A 24,868-nucleotide genomic window follows, 5' to 3' on the forward strand; every position below is an offset into this window, starting at 1 on the left:
GTTATCTTTGGTCATGGGGGAAGGAGGTCGAGCTTTGAAGGTGGTGGTTGAGGCTCTTTGGATCGGGAGCGTGGGTTGGAGGAGGTGGTGATACAGATGTGGTGTAAAACAATGTCTTATTTCATATTATTGTAGAAGTGTTAAATGTGAATAAATGAATTAAATAGCGATGTGCAAAAATAATGTAATGTTTGCTCTCTAAAAACAAAAATACCACATCGGCCTACAAACCAGTTAGTCTCATCCAAACACAAAGAAAACCGCGGGAACATCGCAGTGGAATCACCTCTAGACTTCACGAAGACAACAACGCAGCCATCGATATGAGTTAAGTACCAAACTGTTCGTACTTGTTAATGACCTCGGCCTATAAATTTGAATCTCCTGTAGTGCCTGAAGTCACCATGTGGACAAAGGAGTAGGACAACTTATAGACTGTGGAAATCTTAGGAAGAAGTCCGTTAAACTTAGGGGCTCGTCCGGGATATTACAGTTAAATGCGATGAGACTAATTGGGCTTCATTTGCGGAACATTATAAATTTTATAATTCGTAAAACGTGAATAACATTGTACACGTTTCCTGGACCAGAAAAAGTAGTGTGAGAACCAAGAAAGTGCTGGATTATCGGAGAGGTGGACCTGTGATCGACATCGTGGTGCGAAAAGATAAGTACAATTCTGCTTTGTTTTCAACTTTTCGTCAAAACTGTATCCAAACATGTGGTGCCATCATGACGCTATCAGAAGAAATTAAAAAGGAAGTGGGAGAAATGTTGGACTCGAAAGTGTGTGGTGCAAGTGACGATCCAGATGGCTCACAAAACAAAAGAAAACCAGATCAACAGGACTGGGTAAGTTTACTCTTTGCCAGAATGGGACAAATGCAGTCCGAATTAACAATGGTAATGAATTCAAATAGTGAATTCCTAGAATCAAAAATAAATGCATCCAGTGAGTCGCTAGAAGCGAAATTAAACTTAACTAGTGAATCGCTGGAAGCAAAAATGAAAAGCAACGGTGATGTACTGAAAGAAGAGATCTCAAATTTAAAACTTCAATTAGGAGAAAGTTTGAAGGGTGTGAACTCCAAAATTAAGGCTATAGAAAATAAGTTTGTGACCTTAGAAAATAAATTGGCCACAGTTAGCTCAAGTCAAGGAAAAGAGATTGAAAGGTTAACTGCAGCTCAAAGAACTGTGGAGGAGAGAGTAGACAAATTAAGTCTAGATATAAAATCAAAAGTTAACGCCTTAGATGATGAATTAAATAAGATACAAGAGTCTGTAACATGTAATTTAAGTGTAATAGACAAGAGATTCACTGAAATGCAAGATTTTTTGTGTCTAGAAATTTATGTATGAATGGTGGGAGTGTGTGGAGAAATTCACCTGTAAAAAGTTTTCCTTGTGATAATTTACACCCTGTGTACTTTTTACAACACTGCTCTGACAACCTTGTTCCTGGCATGTCTGATAATCTAAAGATTAAGTTTGTAAAAAAATTCCTTGAGGGAGAAGCTTTGTCTTGGGCAAACCAACATTTTGATGAGTGGAAAACATTAAATGATTTTAAGAAGAGTTTCTTAAATAAGTTTTGGTCTGTCACTGAACAGGGTAAAATAAAAAGTGAATTTTTAAATGGGCCTAGTTTCAGGGGCAGGAACCACTCAATGAAAGACTTTTGCAGGGATCAACTTAGGAAATTGGTGCATCTAGATAAACCCTTCGACGAAATGACGCAAATTGATGCCCTTAAAAGGAGGTTACCTGAAAGAATATAGTGGGAATTAGTGCATGGACCTGATGACTGTTTAGACCATTTTCTAAAATATATAGACAAATTAGACAGGGCAATGGAGAGAAATGTGCAACAGTTTAGTAATGGAAACCATTACAGTGGGAGGTGGAATTCTGATTACCGTGGGGAGAAAACTAGAAGGGACGATAGAGATTTTCGGAATGAACACCAATGTGATAGAACAAGAGAATACAATGCTAATGGGAGAGGGAGTAACTGGGAAAACAGTGGTGTAACTAGGAACAACAAATGGGAAGGTAACAACAGAACTAATATAAATTGGAAGAGTGACAATAGAGGTAGACATCCGGAAAACTCCGGTCTGCCTCAATGAGGGTCCACAGCTTTGGGGCGAACAGATTTAAACATAATAGGACCACTAACATTCACACAAAACCCAATAGTGTAAATAACTGTACCATTAACAAACAGGTTAAAAACCAGGAATATCAAGTGAATTATATAAATTTTGATAAAAAATTTTGGGATGCTATGTGGCACAGTAGACCACCACAAAATAAACATAGGATAGATCACAGTTCTGACTCAATTCTGGATGAGGAGATGTTAAATGATTTTTACAGCTGGGCAAAAAGGGGAGAGCAAGCTACTGATGAAGAGAGTAATAAATGTTTTAGTTCAGAATTGGGGGGGTTGTTCACACAAGAAGGTAATAGTGAATCAGCTGATGATATATCTAAGCAACAGGAAAAAGAATCAACCATAGAAAGTGAGAAACAGAGAGAAATAGATGAAACTGGCAGTAAAGTATACCATAGTAGTGATGTTAGTATTATTGATGTGAAAAGTATGGTAAGCAAACCAGAAGGTGAGTACAATGTTTTTATTGAAATAAATAATGAAGTGTTGAAACTTGATGATAGTTGTGGTGATGAATCAAAGGAATATGACAAGAATAATGAAGTGACAGCTGAAAATCAATTGCTACATGTCTGTCCTGATGATTTCATGGTTAATCAAAGTGGTGATAACAAAAGTGAAAATATTGTGAAAGAATTAGATTTGCCTGATATTGAAAGTAAAGGAAGCCAATTTTTAGAAATCCTGTGGAACCAGTATAATGAGAGTGGTAGTAGCAAAGTGTTTTGGTATCATCTAAGTATAATTAGTAGAGTTTTATGCCCACACTGGTGGGAGAGTAAAAGAAAGAGTCTGAGTGAAAGGTACATAAACAGTAGGGAGATATTTTGTGTGCAGCCAAAGTGTGAACTTGACACTGGTAACTTAGAATCTGAAACTCAGGTAAACCTGATGAAGACTGAAAGGGAGGAAGTAGATGGAAATTATAAAGAAATTGAAAAAGATTTATTATATGAAGGCGCTGAGGGGAAGACAGATGAAAAGGAATTAGGCTGTTCATACATTAAAATAAGAGTCAATCAATGGGAAGGACACTGTCTTATTGATACAGGAAGCCCCATATGTGCAATATCAGAAAAATTTAGAGATAAAATTAGAGATGGTAATAACTTTATAGAAATGCTGGTTGTAGGGGTAAAAATCAGAGGTGCCACTGGTAGGCAAAGTAAGGTAGTTAAGGGTCAAGTATTGTTAACGTTTGAAATTGAAAATGTGGAGTTTGAGCAGGGTTGCCTTGTAGTCCCAAGGTTAGAAGAAAATATCATTTTTGGCATGGATTGGGTCTTAAAAGTGGGTGTAAGCTTCTCTTGGGAAGATAAGAGTGTTATAATTACTGAACCTGAGAAAAATAGTATTCTGAAAACAGAAATGTTCATCCTTAACAGTAGTAATTCTTGCAACCTTATCAAAGCTGTTGTAAGCAAGGTAGATAATCAACCTATAAGTGATAACACACCCATTGACCTTATAAATGAACAAAATTTTGAAGAATTAGCCGAAGTCAAATTGAAGGAAGCTGTAAATCTAAGTGAAAGTCAGAAAAATCAGTTAAAAGAAGTGTTATGGGAATTTCAGGATACATTTAGTGTGCGACCAGGGAAGGTAAAAGACTATCAGTGCAGACTTCAACTCAGAGATCATCATCCTTTCTTCTTAAAACCATATGGCATTCCATTCTCCAGGAAAAAAGATGTAGAAAGGGAAATCCAAAAAATGGAAACTTGGGGGATTATACAGGGTGTTTCAAAAATGACCGGTATATTTGAAACGGCAATACAAACTAAACGAGCAGCGATAGAAATACACTGTTTGTTGCAATATGCTTGGGACAACAGTACATTTTCAGGCAGACAAACTTACAGTAGTTACAATTGTCAACAACAGATGGCGCTGCGGTCTGGGAAACTCTATAGTACGATATTTTCCACATATCCACCATGCATAGCAATAATATGGCATAGTCTCTGAATGAAATTACCCGAAACCTTTGACAACGTGTCTGGCGGAATGGCTTCACATGCATAGGAGATGTACTGCTTCAGCTGTTCAATTGTTTCTGGATTCTGGCGGTACACCGGGTCTTTCAAGTGTCCCCACAGAAAGAAGTCACAGGGGTTCATGTCTGGCGAATAGGGAGGCCAATCCACGCCGCCTACTGTATGTTTCCGATAGCCCAAAGCAATCACACGATCATCGAAATATTCATTCAGGAAATTAAAGATGTCGGCCGTGCGATGTGGCCGGGCACCATCTTGCATAAACCACAAGGTGTTCGCAGTGTCGTCTACGGCAGTTTGCACCACCACAAATTCACGGAGAATGTCCAGATAGCGTGATGCAGTAATCGTTTCGGATCTGAAAAATGGGCCAATGATTGCTTTGGAAGAAATGGCGGCCCAGACCAGTACTTTTTGAGGATGCAGGGACGATGGGACTGCAACATGGGGCTTTTCGGTTCCCCATATGCGCCAGTTCTGTTTATTGACGAAGCCGTCCAGGTAAAAATAAGCTTCGTCAGTAAACCAAATGTTGCCCACATGCATATCGCCGTAATCAATGCTGTGCACTATATCGTTAGCGAATGTCTCTCGTGCAGCAATGGTAGCGGCACTGAGGGGTTGCCGCGTTTGATTTTTGTATGGATAGAGGTGTAAACTCTGGCGCATGAGACGATACGTGGACGTTGGCGTCATTTGGACCGCAGCTGCAACACGGCGAACGGAAACCCGAGGCCGCTGTTGGATCACCTGCTGCACTAGCTGCGCGTTGCTCTCTGTGGTTGCTGTACGCGGTCGCCCTACCTTTCCAACACGTTCATCCGTCACGTTCCCAGTCCGTTGAAATTTTTCAAACAGATCCTTTATTGTATCGCTTTTCGGTCCTTTGGTTACATTAAACCTCCGTTGAAAACTTCGTCTTGTTGCAACAACACTGTCTTCTAGGCGGTGGAATTCCAACACCAGAAAAATCCTCTGTCCTAAGGAATAAACCATGTTGTCCACAGCAGACTTGCACGTTGTGAACAGCACACGCTTACAGCAGAAAGACGACGTACAGAATGGCGCACCCACAGACTGCATCGTCTTCTATATCTTTCACATCACTTGCAGCACCATCTGTTGTTGAAAATTGTAACTACTGTAATTTCGAAAGTTTGTCCGCCTGAAAATGTACTGTTGTCCCAAGCATATTGCAACAAACGGTGTATTTCTATCGCTGCTCGTTTAGTTTTTATTGCTGTTTCAAATATACCGGTCATTTTTGAAACACCCTGTAGAAAGAAGTAGAAGTGCTTACAACAACCCATTAGTAGTTGTGTCTAAGAGAAATGGTGGGGTTAGACTTATGCTTGACTCTAGGCACCTTAATAAGTTCTTGATTAGAGAAAATGACCATCCTGACAATATGGATGAACTGCTGCGCAAATTTGATAATGTAAAATTTATGAGTAGCCTAGACTTGACATCTGGTTTTCACCAAATACCACTTGAACTTGATTCTAGGAAGTATACTGCCTTTTTGTATGGTGGCAAAAGTTACCAATATTGTGTTGTCCCTTTTGGATTGAATGTATCTGTGGCTGAATTTATCAGAGCACTGTATTTTGTATTAGGTGATGAAGTGTCTTCAAAATTAATAGTATATGTAAATGACATTCTTGTAACTGGAAAAACCTGGGAAGATAATCTAAACCTTCTGAGACAAGTCTGTTCAAAATTGAGGGAAGGGGGAATGACTGTAAAATTGGAAAAATGTTGTTTTGGAGTTAATGAACTGAAATTTTTGGGGCATAATATTTCAGAAAAGGGAATCTTACCTGATAAGAACAAACTTGATGCCATTGTAAACTTCCCTACCCCCAAGAACAAAATACAACTCAAGTCCTTTTTTGGTCTCACTGGATTTTATAGAAAATTTCTTAGTACCCAAGTTTTAAATGCAAACTGCTTATGTAACTTACTAAAAAAGAATACTGTTTGGGATTGGACACAAGAATGTCAGGATGCATTCGTGGAAATAAAACAACAACTGTCCCAAAGTCAGATGTTGTATAGACCTCTTATGTCGTTACCATTCTGTATAATGACAGATAGTAGTGAGACAGGTTTAGGAGCACACTTGTTTCAAAACATATAAGTAGAAGGAAAATTAGAACACCATTCTATTGCTTTTGCTAGACGGGTTTTACAAAAGTATGAAAAATCATATAGAGTCACAGAGAAGGAACTGCTTGCCATCCACTGGGCATTTCATAAGTTTAAAAGTTACCTGTTAGGGCACAAGATAATTGTTTTCTCTGACCATAAAGCTCTATCTTACATTCAGGAGTGCAGACTCTATCATGACCGTATAACAAGGTGGGTTTTATTCCTTCAACAGTTTGACTATGAGATCAAATTTATTCAGGGTAAACATAATGTCATTGCAGATGCCCTTTCCAGACTACCAGTAGGTGCAGATGTTGAAAATACTTATGGAAAAGAGGAGAAAGAGTTCAAACTTATGTACTTAAAGGGTGTAAAAGATGAAGCTGAAAATCTGAAAATCTGTAATGATATTCGTAGAAACCAAAACCATGATGAAAATTGGAAGTTGGTTAAAAGTTATATAGGGAAAAAGGGAGGAGAAAAGGTAGATCAGTATTATAAAGTACAAAAAGGGATTTTGTTTAGGAGACCTAGACCTGACTTAGACAATTGGAAACTATGCTGGCCTGAGCAATGTATTGACACGTTAATCAGGTACATACATGAAAGCTTCGGACACTGCGGAGCAACAAAATGTATACAGAAGATACAGGTAAAGGTATACTTCTATAATATCAGTAGGAGAGTGAAGAAAAAGCTTGAAACCTGTGATCATTGTCAGAGGGTAAAAGTGAGTAACCAGACTCCTAAAGGATTGATGCAAAACATTTTACCAAATAAAAACCTTGAATTGAGAGCTATTGATCTATATGGACCACTACCAAGATCAAGGGGAGGGTACAGTTACATCTTCGTTATAGTTGATGTTTTCTCTAAATTTATAAAACTGTATACATTAAAGAGAGCAACCAGTAAACAAATTGCCATCAAGCTGAAGAATCATTAATTCACAAATGTTGGTATACCCCAGGCCATCATGTCTGATAATGGGTCACAGTTTACATCTAAATTATGGAAAAATTTTATTGAAGATACAGGAATAAAACATATTTTGATTTCGATTTGTCACCCATCAAGTAACCCAGCAGAAAGGTACATGAGGGAAATTGGAAGGCTCTACAGAACATACTGTAGTAAAAGTCATGTTAATTGGACTGAAAATGTTACTGACTTCGAGGATATAATGAACAGCCTACAGCATTCATCCACTGGTTTTTCACCTTATGAAGTAATGTTTAATAGACAACCTGCAAATCTCATTTCTGAGAATGTTGATTTCCCACCTTGTCAAACTATGACACCCCAGGAAAGAGAGACAGCTGTTAGGAACACTATGAAAAGGCAGGAACAGGTAAGAAAACGGAGACATGATGCAAGAAGTAAAGGAGTACAGTTCAGGACGGGAGATCTGGTTTTAGTAAAAACACAGGAAAAATCTAAATTGATGAGTTCTGAAATAAAGAAATTTTTCGACATCTGTAAAGGCCCCTTTGAAATCAAGGAAAACCCGCACCATAATGCCTATAGGCTAATCTACCCAAAATCCAAGAAGTTATTTGGACTGCGCAATGTTACAGAGTTAAAACTCTACAAACATGACCCATAAAATAGTCATTAATAAGTAAAATGCTGCTCGGAAAGAACTAGTTGACTGGCCCAACTATATCACTTTTTCATTCAAGGAAAACTTCATGTCAAAGTGTGGAACTAAGTCAACTAAAAGTATGAAGTAGATTTTGTGTATGTGAATTATGTCTGTACTAATGTCTCTTTGTTCTCTAATATACCCATTCATTAAATTTGGTATGAGATCAGTGTGTCAGACTACGAACCAGTCTACAGTGTCATAGTAATGTCTCTTAACAGAAACCAAAGTTAATGATGTGGACACTTTTAAAATAATAAGATATGAATAATGATTGTGTGTAAGAAGACAAAACCTTGTAATTTGTAAGCTATGTCAGATGGAACATTATTTAATGGATAAAGCAAACTGGAGGTACTGGTCAGATTATGAGAGTGTGCATTGAAAGACCAGGCATATTATTGTGTGTTAAAAATATAGTGGATAGTCATGAAATTTAATTATGCAATATAAGAATATATTGAGGTTTAGAGCATTATGGAGACAGATGTTGGTGTGTTACTTTTGAAACCCCTGTGATGGATTGAAATTATGTGATACTAATTTTGAAGTTTATATTGTGGAACAATATTTTGTAATAGTTTAGATAATTTTATGCTAAAGTGAATGAAGAGCTGTTAGGAATTTATCCCATACCCTGTTACACAATTTGAAATAATTTGTATTCATGGCAATATGCTATTTGAGCACAAGAGAGTGAATAAAAATGAAACACTGTTTAATAATGATGTAAAGTTAACGTATAAATACTAACAATCTTACACAATTTAAGTGTAGAGTTTGTCATAGTTTGACCTATAAAGCTGACATAGATGTACAATGTGAGGATACTGCAATGATAGTCACAATCATATATGGAACGTCTCAGCTACCTCATTATAAAGGAACATTAAATCATAAATATGTAAACCAATCTGACTCTGAAAATACAGTGTTGATCACACATAATTGAATTTGCACTGGATCCACCATGTGATTATATTCATCACATATACATGAATTTTCCCTAAGAGTCAACCATTTAACATTGTGTATAAGTATTACAATATTTGGAACTATGTCTATTTTATGTACGTGGTTAAAAGAACCTGTTTATTTTAGAATAATGATATCTTTAGATTTAATGGTTGTTTTGGGCACAAGCCATGCAATAAGGTACTTTATTGAAACACTAATGCTAAAAGATTGAGAGATGCATCATTTCACAGTTCACTTAATACATTAAAAAAAAAAAAAAAAAAAAAAAAAAAAAAAAAAAAAAAAAAAAAAAAAAAAAAAACACTGAGAATGTTTCCTGCTATCAGAAGAGTGAGTTTAACTAAGATGCATTAAGTCAGTATTGAAGTAAACTTGAGTCTATACATATACTATATAATTATGTACCCATCTTAACACGGCTCTGCAGCTACCATGATCAATTAAATTTAAGGTGCCATATTTTATTGTTAGTTATAAACTCATTAGATTTATAACTCAATACAGCCAATGTAACCTTCAAATTGTATATCTTGGAAATATTAAAAACAAAGATTCCAAGACTTACCAAGCGGGAATGCGCCGGCAGACAGGCACAATGAACAAAACACACAAACACACACACAGAATTACTAGCTTTTGCAACCGATGGTTGCTTCTTCAGGAAGGAGAGGGAAAGACGAAAGGATGTGGGTTTTAAGGGAGAGGGTAAGGAGTCATTCCAATCCCGGGAGCGGAAAGACTTCCCTTAGGGGGAAAAAAAGGGACAGGTGTACACTCGCGCACACACACACACACACACACACACACACACACACACACACACACATATAACCATCCGCACATACACAGACACAAGCAGACATATTTAGGCAAAGAGTAAGGGCAGAGATGTCAGTCGAGGCGGAAGTACAGAGGCAAAGAAGTTGTTGAAAGACAGGTGAGGTATGAGCGGCGGCAACTTGAAATTAGCGGAGGTTGAGGCCTGGCGGATATCGAGAAGAGAGGATATACTGAAGGGTGAGTTCCCATATCTGGAGTTCGGATAGGTTGGTGTTGGTGGGAAGTATCCAGATAACTCGGACGGTGTAACACTGTGCCAAGATGTGCTGGCCATGCACCAAGGCATGTTTAGCCACAGGGTGATCCTCATTACCAACAAACACTGTCTGCCTGTGTCCATTCATGCGAATGGACAGTTTGTTGCTGGTCATTCCCACATAGAAAGCGTCACAGTGCAGGCAGGTCAGTTGGTAAATCACGTGGGTGCTTTCACACGTGGCTCTCCCTTTGATCGTGTACACCTTCCGGGTTACAGGACTGGAGTAGGTGGTGGTGGGAGGGTGCATAGGACAGGTTTTACACCGGGGGCGGTTGCAAGGGTAGGAGCCAGAGGGTAGGGAAGGTGGTTTGGGGATTTCATAGGGATGAACCAAGAGGTTACGAAGGTTAGGTGGACGGCGGAAAGACACTCTTGGTGGAGTGGGGAGGATTTCATGAAGGATGGATCTCATTTCGGGGCAGGATTTTAGGAAGTCGTATCCCTGCTGGAGAGCCACATTCAAGGTCTGATCCAGTCCCGGGAAGTATTCTGTCACAAGTGGGGCACTTTTGGGGTGGTTCTGTGAGAGGTTCTGGGTTTGAGGGGATGAGGAAGTGGCTCTGGTTATCTGCTTCTGTACCAGGTCAGGAGGGTAGTTGCGGGATGCGAAAGCTGTTTTCAGGTTGTTGGTGTAATGGTCGAGGGATTCAGGACTGGAGCAGATTCGTTTGCCACGAAGGCCTAGGCTGTAGGGAAGGGACCGTTTGATATGGAATGGGTGGCAGCTGTCATAATGGAGGTACTGTTGCTTGTTGGTGGGTTTGATGTGGACGGATGTGTGAAGCTGGCCATTGGACAGATGGAGGTCAACGTCTAGGAAAGTGGCATGGGATTTAGAGTAGGACCAGGTGAATCTGATGGAACCAAAGGAGTTGAGGTTGGAGAGGAAATTCTGGAGTTGTTCTTCACTGTGAGTCCAGATCATGAAGATGTCATCAATAAATCTGTACCAAACTTTGGGTTGGCAGGCTTGGGTAACCAAGAAGGCTTCCTCTAAGCGACCCATAAATAGGTTGGCATACGAGGGGGGCATCCTGGTACCCATGGCTGTTCCCTTTAATTGTTGGTATGTCTGGCCTTCAAAAGTGAAGAAGTTGTGGGTCAGGATGAAGCTGGCTAAGGTGACGAAGAAAGATGTTTTAGGTAGGGTGGCAGGTGATCGGTGTGAAAGGAAGTGCTCCATTGCAGCGAGGCCCTGGACGTGCGGGATATTCGTGTATAGGGAAGTGGCATCAATGGTTACAAGGATGGTTTCTGGGGGTAACAGACTGGGTACGGATTCCAGGCGTTCCAGAAAGTGGTTGGTGTCTTTGATGAAGGATGGGAGACTGCATGTAATGGGTTGAAGGTGTTGATCTACGTAGGCAGAGATACGTTCTGTGGGGGCTTGGTAACCAGCTACAATGGGACGGCCAGGATGTTTGGGTTTGTGAGTTTTAGGAAGTAGGTAGAAGGTAGGAGTGCGAGGTGTCTGTGGGGTCAGGAGTTTGATGGAGTCAGGTGAAAGGTTTTGTAGGGGGCCTAAGGTTCTGAGGATTCCTTGAAGCTCCGCCTGGACATCAGGCAAACTTTGTATGTAGAGTTGCCTGAAAGCTGATGCAGTCCCTCAGCCACATACTCCCGACGATCAAGTACCATGGTCGTGGAACCCTTGTCAGCCGGAAGAATGATGATGGATCGGTCAGCTTTCAGATCACGGATAGCCTGGGCTTCGGCTGTGGTGATGTTGGGAGTAGGATTAAGGTTTTTCAAGAAAGATTGAGAGGCAAGACTGGAAGTGAGAAATTCCTGGAAGGTTTGGAGAGGGTGATTTTGAGGAAGAGGAGGTGGGTCCCGCTGTGATGGAGGACGGAACTGTTGCAGGCAGGGTTCAATTTGCATAGTGTCTTGGGGAGTTGGTTCATTAGGAGTGGGATCAGGATTATTTTTCTTCGTGGCAAAGTGATATTTCCAGCAGAGACTACGAGTGTAGGACAGTAAATCTTTGACAAGGGCAGTTTGGTTGAACCTGGGAGTGGGGCTGAAGGTGAGGCCTTTGGATAGGACAGAGGTTTCGGATTGGGAGAGGGGATTGGAGGAAAGGTCAACTACTGAATTGGGGTGTTGTGGTTCCAGATTGTGTTGACTAGAATTTTGAGGTGTTGGGGGGAGTGGAGCTGGAAGTGGGAGATTGAGTAGATGGGAGAGACTGGGTCTGTGTGCAATGAGAGGAGGTTGATGTTTGTTGGAAAGGTTGTGGAGGGTGAGTGAGTTGCCTTTCCGGAGGTGGGAAACCAGGAGATTGGATAGTTTTTTGAGGTGGAGGGTGGCATGCTGTTCTAATTTGCGGTTGGCCTGTAGGAGGATGCTATGTACAGCCGGTGTGGATGTGGAAGAGGAAAGATTGAGGACTTTGATTTGGGATAGGAGTTGACAGGTGTGTTCATTGGCCGAGTCGATGTATAGGTGAAGGATTAGGTGGGTGAGGGCTATGGATTGTGCTGTTTGGAACTGGTATAAGGACTGATGGAAAGAAGGATTGCAGCCAGAGATGGGAACTTTAAGTGTGAGGCCTTTGGGGGTAATGCCAAATGTCAGACAAGCCTGAGTAAATAAAATATGGGAGCGTAATCTGGCTAGGGTGAAGGCATGTTTGCGGAGGGAATGTAAATAAAATTTAATGGGGTCATTGTAGGGATGTTGTGAGGTTGACATGGTATTAGAAGGTGGAAAGGGTAATATGAGGTTAAAGTGAAAGTAAATAGAAATTTATATAGGGAGAGATAAAGGTGTGAAAAAAGTCGAAAAAGTGTTGGTTTGAGATGAGCTATGTTGATCCTGTGCTGAACTTAGGTTGGTGAACAACAATGGGTGCAAAGGTTAGGTAGTTATGTTGTCTCCAGATCACGTTAAAGGGTGGGGAAATTCAAGAAAAATTCGAAAAACATTTTTCGAAAAAAGTTTCGAAAGAAAAAAGTTTCGAAAAAATAATTTCCGAAAAAATAATTTCCGATAAAATAAAATTCGGAAAAATTATTTTTTCGGAAATTATTTTTTCGAAACTTTTTTTCTTTCGAAACCTTTTTTTCTTTCGAAAAGAAAACGTGTCTCTGCACAATCTCAAATGCAGCACAAACCCTTCCCTGTCCCTTCCATGCTATCCCTCCCTCTCCCTGTCCCATGCCTCATCCTTACCCCTACCAGCCACCTTGGATTGCTGCTCACGTCAGACACAGATGCAGCCCACAATCCGGCCACAGCAGCTGGAGACAGTGGCCATATGTGTACAAGTTGTGACTGTGCATGTTCTTTCTGTTTCTGAAGAAGGTTTAAATGTATAGTAGTCTTTTGCTTGTGCCTCTTTGTAGCTCAACACCTCTTTTATGTGGTGTGTAGTAATTTATCCTTTTCGTAATATTACTGTGATAATTTAGTATCCTGCCTCACTCATTAATGAAATGCAAACAATGAACTACGGATCCTTCAGAGCTCTGTCTTAGACTCCACTGGCAGAATTGCAAACTGGCATGGTGGTCTTGTGTCATGACAGCTTACACATGTTGGAAGTGATTCACAAAGTAACTGCTCACACATTATTGATTATACAACAGCACATTTCATACCAAGAGCAGTTATCACTGTCAGTTAATATTCATAGCAGAATGCAATGTCTGCAATTTCCCATGTGGAATACTCAGACTCTATTTCATTGTTTATGTTATTCACATTCCATGGAGTCACTCACTATCTTGTTCGGATACCAGAGAAATCTCAAAACCATACGGCAGACAGTTAAAAGCTACGTCTAAGAACAGCAACCTAGTCAGAGGCCAAAGCACAGCAACAAAAACAACTTAAGAAATGAGCAATGAAAATCAACTAGAAGACAGCCAACACCAGTGAGTATCGAGCTTTGTCAACAAAAGTAAAATGGCCCATATCTCAAAAAGTATTTGTTTCTGGGCATGTGTTTGTACGACCCCTTTTACCAACACTATCTTCTTTAATAATGTATGCTTATGATAGTAGAGCTCAGCTGGTTTGAAAAAGCTTACTTTTATACTAGTCGACTGTTGTTTATATGAACTACCTCATACTCACATTTCTGTAACTTCACCAATCTCACAGACCCATACCAGCTGGCTATATACCACAAAACTTAAAAACCTGTACATATGACTATTGGTTTTAATCAGAATTTACATCCATGAGACCAAACATTCTGACAGGTTATAGAAGGAGTAGCTTTAATTTTAGTTTTGAATATTTAGGAATTTACAGTTTTCTTTCTGATGTTTGTTGCAACATGTTACAGATATCTGCACCACAACAAGGAACTATATTGTGAATTCTTAACAGCAGAGACACACAGACGGTTCAGTGACACAGATTAATACACAGGTTTACCTAGGAATAAAACGGCATTATCTTACGACCATGAAACTGTAATTGTTAAATTATTTTAAAAGATGATGCTAATTGAGCCAACATGTTATGAGCACCAACCTGCATCAAATGGTACAGAGTAGACAAAACTCTTGCTATTTTCATAGTGATGTTCAACTGCTCTTTTATACCACACCTCATCTATAGCATGATTATGTATTTCACTGAAGTGCCTGAAAAACAAAAATAATAATAATTACTGCATTATTTAAATGGTGAGAACCATAGATTATAAGAGATCTACACTTGCTTTTCAATAACATTTGGAAAACAGAAAAGAATCCAGGAGAGTGGAAAAGAACATTAATTCACCCACAACGTACCAAGGTAGACAAACAAAATGTCAACAAGTACAGAAATGTGTCACTTCTGTCAGTAAAACCCAAAATATCATCAAAAATTCTCCTGAACAGAATTGAAGAAAATTTGGAAAAAGGGAAGGTCTTGCACAAAACAGATTTTTAACTTAAAATCAATAATTCGCCACTGAATGTTAGCCATTAAACCCATAATAATATTATTTATTGGTACCCAAAAAGTATTTGGTTGAGTAGACAGAGAAACAGTAGATAACTCCATTAGAGAATTTGGACTTAATGCAGTAACAGTGAACATAATGGTTGAAATTCTATCAAATATTATATCTAAAGTGAAATTCATGGGAGAAGTATCTCAGCACTTTGAATAAAAACTGGTCTTAAACACCTTTACTGTTTAACTGTTTTCAGAAAAAAATTGTAACAGTCAGGAATTTGGAGCTAAGATATCACAAAATTGAACCAATAATTTTGGGAAGGGAAACAAACGGCATTAAGATAAAACTACTTGGCTTTAGCGGATGATTTCCAACACTTTCAAAAATTATGACTGAAGTAGTTATGTAAATAAGTATTCTGGAAAAAATATTGAACAGTGCTAGTCTCACAATTTCAGTAGAAAAAAACAAAATTTATGACAAAAAGCCTACCGAAATATGTAGAAACATGTTTAGGCAAAATAGAGTGAGTTGGTAAATTTAAATATCTTTGAGAAACTATATAGCACAATAGACCAATAGATGCAAGAGTTAATACAATGAAAAGAATATGTGGTTTGAAAAAAATATCTGCACAAGAAATGCATATCTAGAAAAGCAAAATTAAAGCACTGTACCACAATGGTAAGACCAGAATGTTTATATGTATGTGAATAGTTAACAACGAATTATAAGCTGGACAGAATAGAGGCACTTAAGAGGCAGAGCACTACAAAAATACTGGTTGCAATACAAACTGCACATGACCAGAAAAAGAAAGGTAATGAGGCAATTTACAAAGATATAGAGAAAATATCACAAGTAATGGGCAAAGTAAAGGCTAATCTTCTTTGGGCAACTCTCCATAATAAATGAGAATGTGCTAAACAAGCAAATATTCCAGTCCTTCTGGAAAAAGAAACCAACAATAGTGTGGACTACAAAAATAAGAAACAGACAAACAACATCAAAGAACCTTTTGAAGAATAAAATACTAAATTTAGACAAATTTCAGCATGATCCTGGCTGACACACACACACACACACACACACACACACACACACACACACACACACACACACAATACTAATATTAAATAAGTTCACACCAATCCTTATACTATTGGGTTTTTTGTAACCGTAGTTCAAATTAGAATGCATAACTACAGCATAGTTCCTATGCAAATATGATTAAAACTAGCGTGACGGAGAGCTGCAGCAAATCAGTCTTTTGACAGAAGACCACACAACATGATTAAAAATACGTAATACATGAAAAATAATCACAAAAACAATAATGAATTATCCATAACGCTAAATGGAAAATAGCATATTAAACAGTGTAGGAAACTGAATAAAGGGCTCCAAAATGGGAGGAATAGTTTGCTAGCTAGATCCAGTCTGATTAACTAGCTTTTTTCCTCTAAATATCTGTTTTCTAACAGAAAAAAAAAGAAAAAGGCTATTGGAAAGTGCTCAACACTGTGTTTCATCATACATAAAAAGAGGAGAAAGACTAATTGAGTTCTGTAACAAGTTTCAGCTAGTAATAGTGAATACCCTGTTCCAGAATCACAAGAGTAGGAGGTATACTTGGAAAAGGCCGGGATATACGGAAAGATTTCAATTAGATTACATCATGGTGAGACAGAGATTCCGAAATCAGATACTGGATTGTAAGGCGTACCCAGGAGCAGATATAGACTCAGATCACAATATAGTAGTGATGAAGAGTAGGCTGAAGTTCAAGACATTAGTCAGGAAGAATCAATACGCAAAGAAGTGGGATACGGAAGTTCTAAGGAATGACGAGATACGTTTGAAGTTCTCTAACGCTATAGATACAGTAATAAGGAATAGCGCAGTAGGCAGCACAGTTGAAGAGGAAGGGACATCTCTAAAAAGGGCCATCACAGAAGTTGGGAAGGAAAACATAGGTACAAAGAAGGTAGCTGTGAAGAAACCATGGGTAACAAGAAATACTTCAGTTGATTGATGAAAGGAGGAAGTACAAACTTGTTCCGGGAAAATCAGGAATACAGAAATACAAGTCGCTGAGGAATGAAATAAATAGGAAGTGCAGGGAAGCTAAGACGAAATGGCTACAGGAAAAATGTGAAGACATCGAAAAAGATATGATTGTCGGAAGGACAGACTCAGCATACAGGAAAGTCAAAACAACCTTTGGTGACATTAAAAACAACGGTGGTAACATTAAGAGTGCAACGGGAATTACACTGTTAAATGCAGAGGAGAGAGCAGATAGCTGGAAAGAATACATTGAAAGCCTCTGAGGGTGAAGATTTGTCTGATGTGATAGAAGAAGAAACAGGAGTCGATTTAGAAGAGATAGGGGATCCAGTATTAGAATCAGAATTTAAAAGAGCTTTGGAGGACTTATGGTCAAATAAGGCAGAAGGGATAGATAACATTCCATTAGAATTTCTAAAATCATTAGGGGAATTGGCAACAAAACGACTATTCATGTTGGTGTGTAGAATATATGAGTCTGGCGACATACCATCTGACTTTCGGAAAAGCATCATCCACACAATTCCGAAGACGGCAAGAGCTGACAAGTGTGAGAATTACCGCACAATCAGCTTAACAGCTCACGCATCGAAGCTGCTTACAAGAATAATATACAGAAGAATGGAAAAGAAAATTGATAATGCGCTAGGTGACAATCAGTTTGGCTTTAGGAAAAGTAAAGGCACGAGAGAGGCAATTCTGACATGACAGCTAATAACGGAAGCAAGGCTAAAGAAAAATCAAGACACGTTCATAGGATTTGTCGACCTGGAAAAAGCGTTTGACAATTTAAAATGGTGCAAGCTGTTCGAGATTCTGAAAAAAGTTGGGGTAAGCTATATGGAGAGACGGGTCATATACAATATGTACAGCAACCAAGAGGGAATAATAAGAGTGGACGATCAAGAATGAAGTGCTCGTATTATGAAGGGTGTAAGACAAGGCTGTAGCCCTTCGCCCCTACTCTTCAATCTGTACATTGAGGAAGCAATGATGGAAATAAAAGAAAGGTTCAGGAGTGGAATTAAAATACAAGGTGAAAGGATATCAATGATACGATTCGCTGATGACATTGCTATCCTGAGGGAAAGTGAAGAAGAATTAAATGATATGCTGAATGGAATGAACAGTCTAATGAGTACACAGTATGGTTTGAGAGTAAATTGGAGAACGATGAAGGTAATGAGAAGTAGTAGAAATGAGAACAGCGAGAAACTTAACATCAGGATTGATGGTCACGAAGTCAATGAAGTTAAGGAATTCTGCTACCTAGGCAGGACGGAGCAAGGAGGACATCAAAAGGAGACTCGCTATGGCAAAAAAGGCATTTCTGGCCAAGAGAAGTCTACTAATATCAAATACCGGCCTTAATTTGAGGAAGAAATTGCTGAGGATGTATGTCTGGAGTACAGCATTGTATGGTAGTGAAACATGGACTGTGGGAAAATCGGAACAGAAGAGAATCAAAGCATTTGAGATGTGGTGCTATAGACGAATGTTGAAAATTAGGTGGACTGATAAGGTAAGGAATGAAGAGGTTCTACGCAGAATCGGAGAGGAAAGGAATATATGGAAAACACTGATAAGGAGAAGGGACAGGATGATAGGACATCTGCTAAGACATGAGGGAATGACTTTCATGTTACTAGAGGGAGGTGTAGAGGGCAAAAACTGTAGAGGAAGACAGAGATTGGAATACATCAAGCAAATAATTGAGGACGTAGGTTGCAAGTGCTACTCTGAGATGAAGAGATTAGCACAGGAAAGGAATTCGTGGCGGGCCGCATCAAACCAGTCAGTAGACTGATGACAAAAAAAAGTATTGGTCAAAACCACAGTCAAAATGCAACATACAGTTCATCAAAATTATGGTGTATAGGTATGCATATGACGCAGGAACTACAAACACTTTAATCTGCACACTTCCCTCCATTACCTAATTTGTGATTCCTTGATGACTCATGACATATCTTATCAACTCATTCCGTGTTTCAGTGTGCCTTAAATTTACTTTCTCTTCAATTCAATTTAGTACCTTCTCAACAGCTACTCAACTATCCATCTAATCTTCAACATTCATCTGTATCACCATATTTCAAAAGCATCTATTCTCCTCTTGTCTTAACTGCTTATGGTTCATGTTGAACTTCCATATAAGACTACACCAGATAAATACTTTAAGAACTGTTTAACACAGACAGACTATAATTTTAAAATATTGGTTTCAGCAAGCACTGCATCAGATATTCATGCTGTTACTAGCTCCGAAGGAGACCCTACAAAGATTTCTAGACCCTTTCCTGCACAACATGTGGTTGATGGTTGTGGGTGCATTCTTCAGCTAATGTTGTGTGTTAAATGTGTACGCTACAGCAGCACCAAGGAAGATGGCAGTACAACACTAATTTTCTTCTCATACTTTGCCAATCTAAACTTGTGCTCTGTCTCTTATGTTCTCATCTGCACTGTCTTGTTAAATCACCATCTTTCTTCATTCTACTCCTAAGCTGCAACTACAGAAGTGACAAACAAAAACCATTAGTCACTACCATTACAGACATTTCACTAGGGCTCATCAATAAATTTAGAACATGATTTCTCTGCAGGCAATGGAACCATCTTCATTCATTGGTAATGTTTCACCTTTTAATTAATGGTGAGGGTGAATGACTCGTATGGACTTTCTCGCAAGAAATGGTATGCCATACAGACCACAGCTAGGAGTTTAGCTGCCATTCTGAATGCCTTCTGAACCTGGACAATCAATGGCTGCCATCATGGAGTGAAACTGCAGGTGTTCCCCTGTTTGCAGCATGGCACCACTATAAACTGTTTACAGTAATAACTGTCTACCTTGGCTTTCTTGTACAGTCATTTTCACTGGGATGCTACAGGCACCAACATCAGGAATGACATCTACGTCTAAGTCCGTAATATGCAAATCAGAGTGAACTGCATGGTAGAGGATAACTTTTATTGTACCATAAATTAAAGTTTCTCCCAATTCCACATATTTTAAGATTTCTTTGCATTCCATTCATGGATAGAGCATGGGGAGAATGACTACTAGTACACTTCTTTGTGAGTTGTTATTTGCCTAATTTTATCTGCATACGTATATACAGAGCTGAAGAGTTATCATTGTTTCTCCACATTTGCTGAAGTTTTCTACGCAATTTCTCATGAGATGTATGGTGTCTTTCTATGAACAGCAATTCATTAATGTTCTTTAATATACCTGTTAAAGTGCATCATCGGCCAAAAAAGCCTTTGACAATTCGTTCTTCTTTGTGCATTCTCTATGCCTTTTGTTAGTCCAACCAGATATGGGTTCCATGCATTGAGAAGTCTTCATATATGGGTTAACACATGTTTTGCAAACAATTTCTTTTGTAGACAAACTGCAAACTTCCAGCAGTCTAACACTGAATCATAGCTTGCTATTTACTTTGCTGGTAACTAAGTCTATATGGTTGTTCCACATATCTCCACAAATCCTTTCAAATATTTATACAACATGATGATGACCTCTAGTTGCAACTCACTAATTCTGTAGTCTAAGGACATCATGCTTTTAAATTTGTGAAGTGCATAACTTTGCATTTGTGTACAATGAGAGAGCTGGGTGTCAAACACTCCACCAGTTTATTATTTTGTCAAGATCTAACTGGATGTTACTGCGGTTTTTACCATACAGAACTTCCTTGAAGGTAGCTATGTCATCTGCAAAAACCTTAAAATTGCAATTAAAATGATCAATTATGTTAATGTGGAACAAGAACAGTAATGAGCCTATTACATTTTATCATAACAGTTTCAGGTAGCCTAATGCACCACCAGAACAGGGTATGCCCTCACTGTCAATCACGGGCATCAGGATGTCCATTAACTCTGAGCTACTTTTCATGAAACCTGGCTTGCAGCAAGCTAACCCATCTTGAGGTTGCATAATGAATGTACACATTTTCCTGCTGGTCACCAGTTGTTTAATCACTGGTCTTTCAGAGAACACCTCGATCATTACCCACAACTGTGCGACCACAACCGGACTTCAATGAGCTAGTAACACCTGCTTTGAACGAACTACTTGTCGATCACACATTATCAGCTGCCCTGTCCCAAAATCAGCTGTCACATCCCACAACTCAGCACACATGGTGTCAGCAACCTTTCTTGATGTGTGACAACAACTGATGGATCAGGTATCATACTGGGACACGGATGATTTGAATAAATCTCCTCATAAGTCTGGTTGTGCAGGAAAGGGTCTGTGGCGCTGATGAGGTCGACACCAGTATCGATCTGAGTATCGTCTTTGAACTAAGCTAAACATTATCTTTGTGCAGCTGCGCCATGTTAGTTCTGTATAAGCCTTGCTTGTGTAAAGATGTGAATAAATGAACTACTGTAAAATGGGAGTATTGTTTGGTGTAACTGACCCGAACGTCTCCCTCACTGGTGACCCCGAGTTGTGACGTCTTCCATTTTCATCATTTTACTGTGTCCGCGGCCTCTGCATCGTTTATGTTCGCGTGTATTAATTCGACACAACATTCGAACAATGATTTCGGCCCAACGTCTTACGCCACATTTTGTGATCGAGGCACACTCGCCTGGAGTACTACAGCAACAACAGCTAGTTTCAGGCAGTGCCCCAACGTATTCAACTCAACCTGTTCTTCCGAACATTATACAACGCTTACAGATGCTGCCGACGTTTAATCCCGACAGAGCAACAACCTGGTTCAAAATTGCGGATGAAGTGTTCAACCATTACAAACTCGACCAGTCAGCCAGGTTTCTGTGATTGATTGCTGACCTAGTCGACACCCTGGACTCATCTACCTGGTACACTCTAGCCAAAGAGACAGTTCTATTTCGGCTCGCATGCTCAACTGAGGCAGCAATACAGCAAGTGCTCCACGTCGAGCACCTAGGCAATGACAGACCTTCCCAACTATGGAGACGGCTATGCGCCCTGGTGAGTGCTAATCTACTCTCTGATACAGCTCTCCTCACCATCTGGTCAGATCAACTATCTCCTCACATCCGCTTTGCTCTGGCTCAGAGGTATCCCAAACCTGTCAAGCAAACAGTGACAACTGCTGACAAGCTACACGATGCATCGCTACTCTATTTCGCCAGCCACTGCCTACCTGACAAGTCCCAGGTTCATGCTCATCGTCCTGCGGCCGGACGCGGCTGGGGCCGCACTGTGCCAACCATTCCGTTTGATCCAGAAAGCAGTAAGCAAGCAACTGGGACGTCACCAGCTCCACCCACAGTCACGCCCTCTCCTGCAACTGAGCCTGCTGTGACCACTGAACCTTGGCCACTGCCACTGGCAACGAACGTTCCGCAGGAAATTCAACTGCACCACCCATACCGTTACTTCCACACTCAGTTTGGTGAGGTGGCACGGAACTGCAGACCACCCTGCTACTTCCCAAATGCCTCCTGCACACAACATGACAGGCTCCCCACAGTACTACATTCCGTCCTTGAACAACCGGGTAATTGTGAACAACTTTACATTAAAGACATGTCGTCTGGACACATTTTCCTAGCGGACACAGGCGCCGATGTTTCACTGCTGCCCACATCCTTAGCATTGTCGAACATCCGCCCTCATCATACTTCACTGCAAGCCATGAATTCAACTAAACTACAATGCTCGGATTCAACTTCACACACTGTCTCACTCTCCGCAAACTGCAAACTCGAGTGGACTTTTTGTGTGCGAAATTGACGAACCTATATTAGGCATTGACTTCTTGTGACACCACAAACTTTCACCGGACCTAGTGCGAAACACTGTGTTTCACCATCTGTCCAAGACTCACTTCCCCTGTGCTCCATCGAGCAACCCACCCCGTGACACATCGGTCTGGGCTCATCTCATCCATACATAGTTGTCTCTGTCGACGACGTTACAAGAAACGACGCATAAGTGCCTTGTCGAGCTTGAACACGTGGCTCGCCTACGCAAGGAAAACTTCGAGATCTCCCTCCGGCTCCGCGAAACACAGCTCCAGCTCTCCAATGCAGCAAATAAATTACAGACACTACAGCAAGGAGAATAGAAGATCAGGAAGTTCACCGAATCTGCTTGCAATCCCAGCAATTGAGCCTCTGTGTGTTTACCTCCTATTATCCCTCGCAACTGTGCTATCAAGACTGCCACAACTTGTACTGACCGTTCTGCAGGGCCACACCCTCCTAACACGGCAGCGTTTAACACCTGGCTGGACACAAGTGTGCATGTGCGACGAGTGTCACATGTTGCCGAACTGTCAGGTCCTACCCCGCCCCTCATGGACGGCACCTCAAACAATGCAACTTTGGTTCCTGCGTGACGCCATGTGACCGCCACTGACAACACAAACAGTGCACTCGCGCAATGCATTTTGCCCGCGACCATGCTGCAATAGGCCGTCCCCTCGGACAATGGACTCACTAATGCTTCATGAGCTCTATGGAGCTCTCCCGACCATGGTGCCACTGCTTCGGGCCGGCGGCCATCCTGTCACGTTGACTCCTGGTACACTTCGCTGCCATGGCTCCCGTCGGATCCGCCGAGTGGCTCCGAACACCACAACCTTGCCTCGCCTGCCCCGCCCGCCACACATTGTAAACAAACCGCCTCCCATGCTGCCGGCAACATTTTCATCACCACCAATGGCACGGTTCACAAGCTTCGCCTCATGCCAGACCCCCCAATCTACAGTAAACCACATCGACTTTGTCCCAAGCACCTATCCGACCTTAAAAATGGTATTTCTGAACTACTGAGCTCTGGCGTCATTGAGCCCTCGGCCAGTAGCTGGTTTACGCTCATTCATATGACACCCAAGAAAGATGTGTCCTGGTGCAAGTGCGCATCCTACCGTCGACTAAACGCACGAACAATTATGGACACCTACCCCATATCCAACATTGCTGACTTTACCAGTTCCCTTGCAGGTGCGACCACGTTCTCTGTCATTGATTGCAAATGGGCCTACCGTCAGATCCCCATGGCTTCTGAAGACATCAAGAAGATAGCAATCACCACCTCAATCGGATTATTTCAGTTTCGATTCATGCCCTTTGGTCTGAAAAACCCAATCCAGATCTGGCAATGCTTTATCAATGAAGTGCTATTCAAACTAAAATTCTGCTTTGCATATCTTGATGACATTCTTGTGTTCAGCTCCTCCATCGAGGACAACATTCGACATGTGGAAACTGTTATCAACACTCTCTGCTAACGGCATTTCACCGCCGCCTGAGAAAGTACAAACAATAGTAAACCTACCCAGACCTTCGTCATTCAAAGAGCTCCGGCGCTTTCTGGGGACGGTTAATTATTATCACCATCATCTACCTCAGGCTGCGGAGATTTAGGCTCTGCTAATGGACGCCTTGGCAGGCATCAAGACTTCTGGATCTCAGCCCGTTTCAAGGACCCCTGCTATGACTGCCTCTTTCTCTGCCCTCAAAAATCTTCTTGCTGAGGCCCGTACCATCGCGCATCCTCATCCCAATGCGCAGCTTTTCATCACCACAGACACCAGCAATACTGCCATCGGCATTGTTCTTAGTTAGACAGTTGACGGCCAAACTTCGCCTCTGCAGTTCTTCTCGCGCAAGCTCATGAATGCACAAGTAAAATATTCCGCGCTTGAAAGAGAGTTGCTCGTGGTCGACGAAGTGATCAAGCATTTTAGGACTGACATTGAGGGATGCCCTTTCTATGTTTTAACAGACCACAAACCCCTGGCTGAGGCCATTACAAACCCACCAGCTGACCCACCTCCTTTCCACTTCAGATACATGGACTTCATATCTGAGTTCACCACCGATTTCA

The 24,868-nt window shown here is 40.6% G+C and overlaps 1 protein-coding gene across 4 annotated transcripts in view; it reads right to left on the reverse strand.

Annotated features, from left to right (window-relative positions):
• The window catches only part of LOC126272139 (voltage-dependent calcium channel subunit alpha-2/delta-3), a 686,714-nt gene that overhangs the window by 101,823 nt on the left and 560,023 nt on the right, over positions 1–24,868 (reverse strand). For all 4 annotated transcript variants that reach the window (XM_049974752.1, XM_049974751.1, XM_049974753.1 and 1 more), the window contains one exon: positions 14,535–14,647. In XM_049974752.1, the coding sequence (XP_049830709.1) occupies positions 14,535–14,647 (113 nt within the window). The remainder of the gene's footprint in view (positions 1–14,534; positions 14,648–24,868) is intronic.

The sequence above is a fragment of the Schistocerca gregaria genome, chromosome 5 (genome assembly GCF_023897955.1).
Source record: "Schistocerca gregaria isolate iqSchGreg1 chromosome 5, iqSchGreg1.2, whole genome shotgun sequence".
NCBI lineage: Eukaryota > Metazoa > Arthropoda > Insecta > Orthoptera > Acrididae > Schistocerca > Schistocerca gregaria.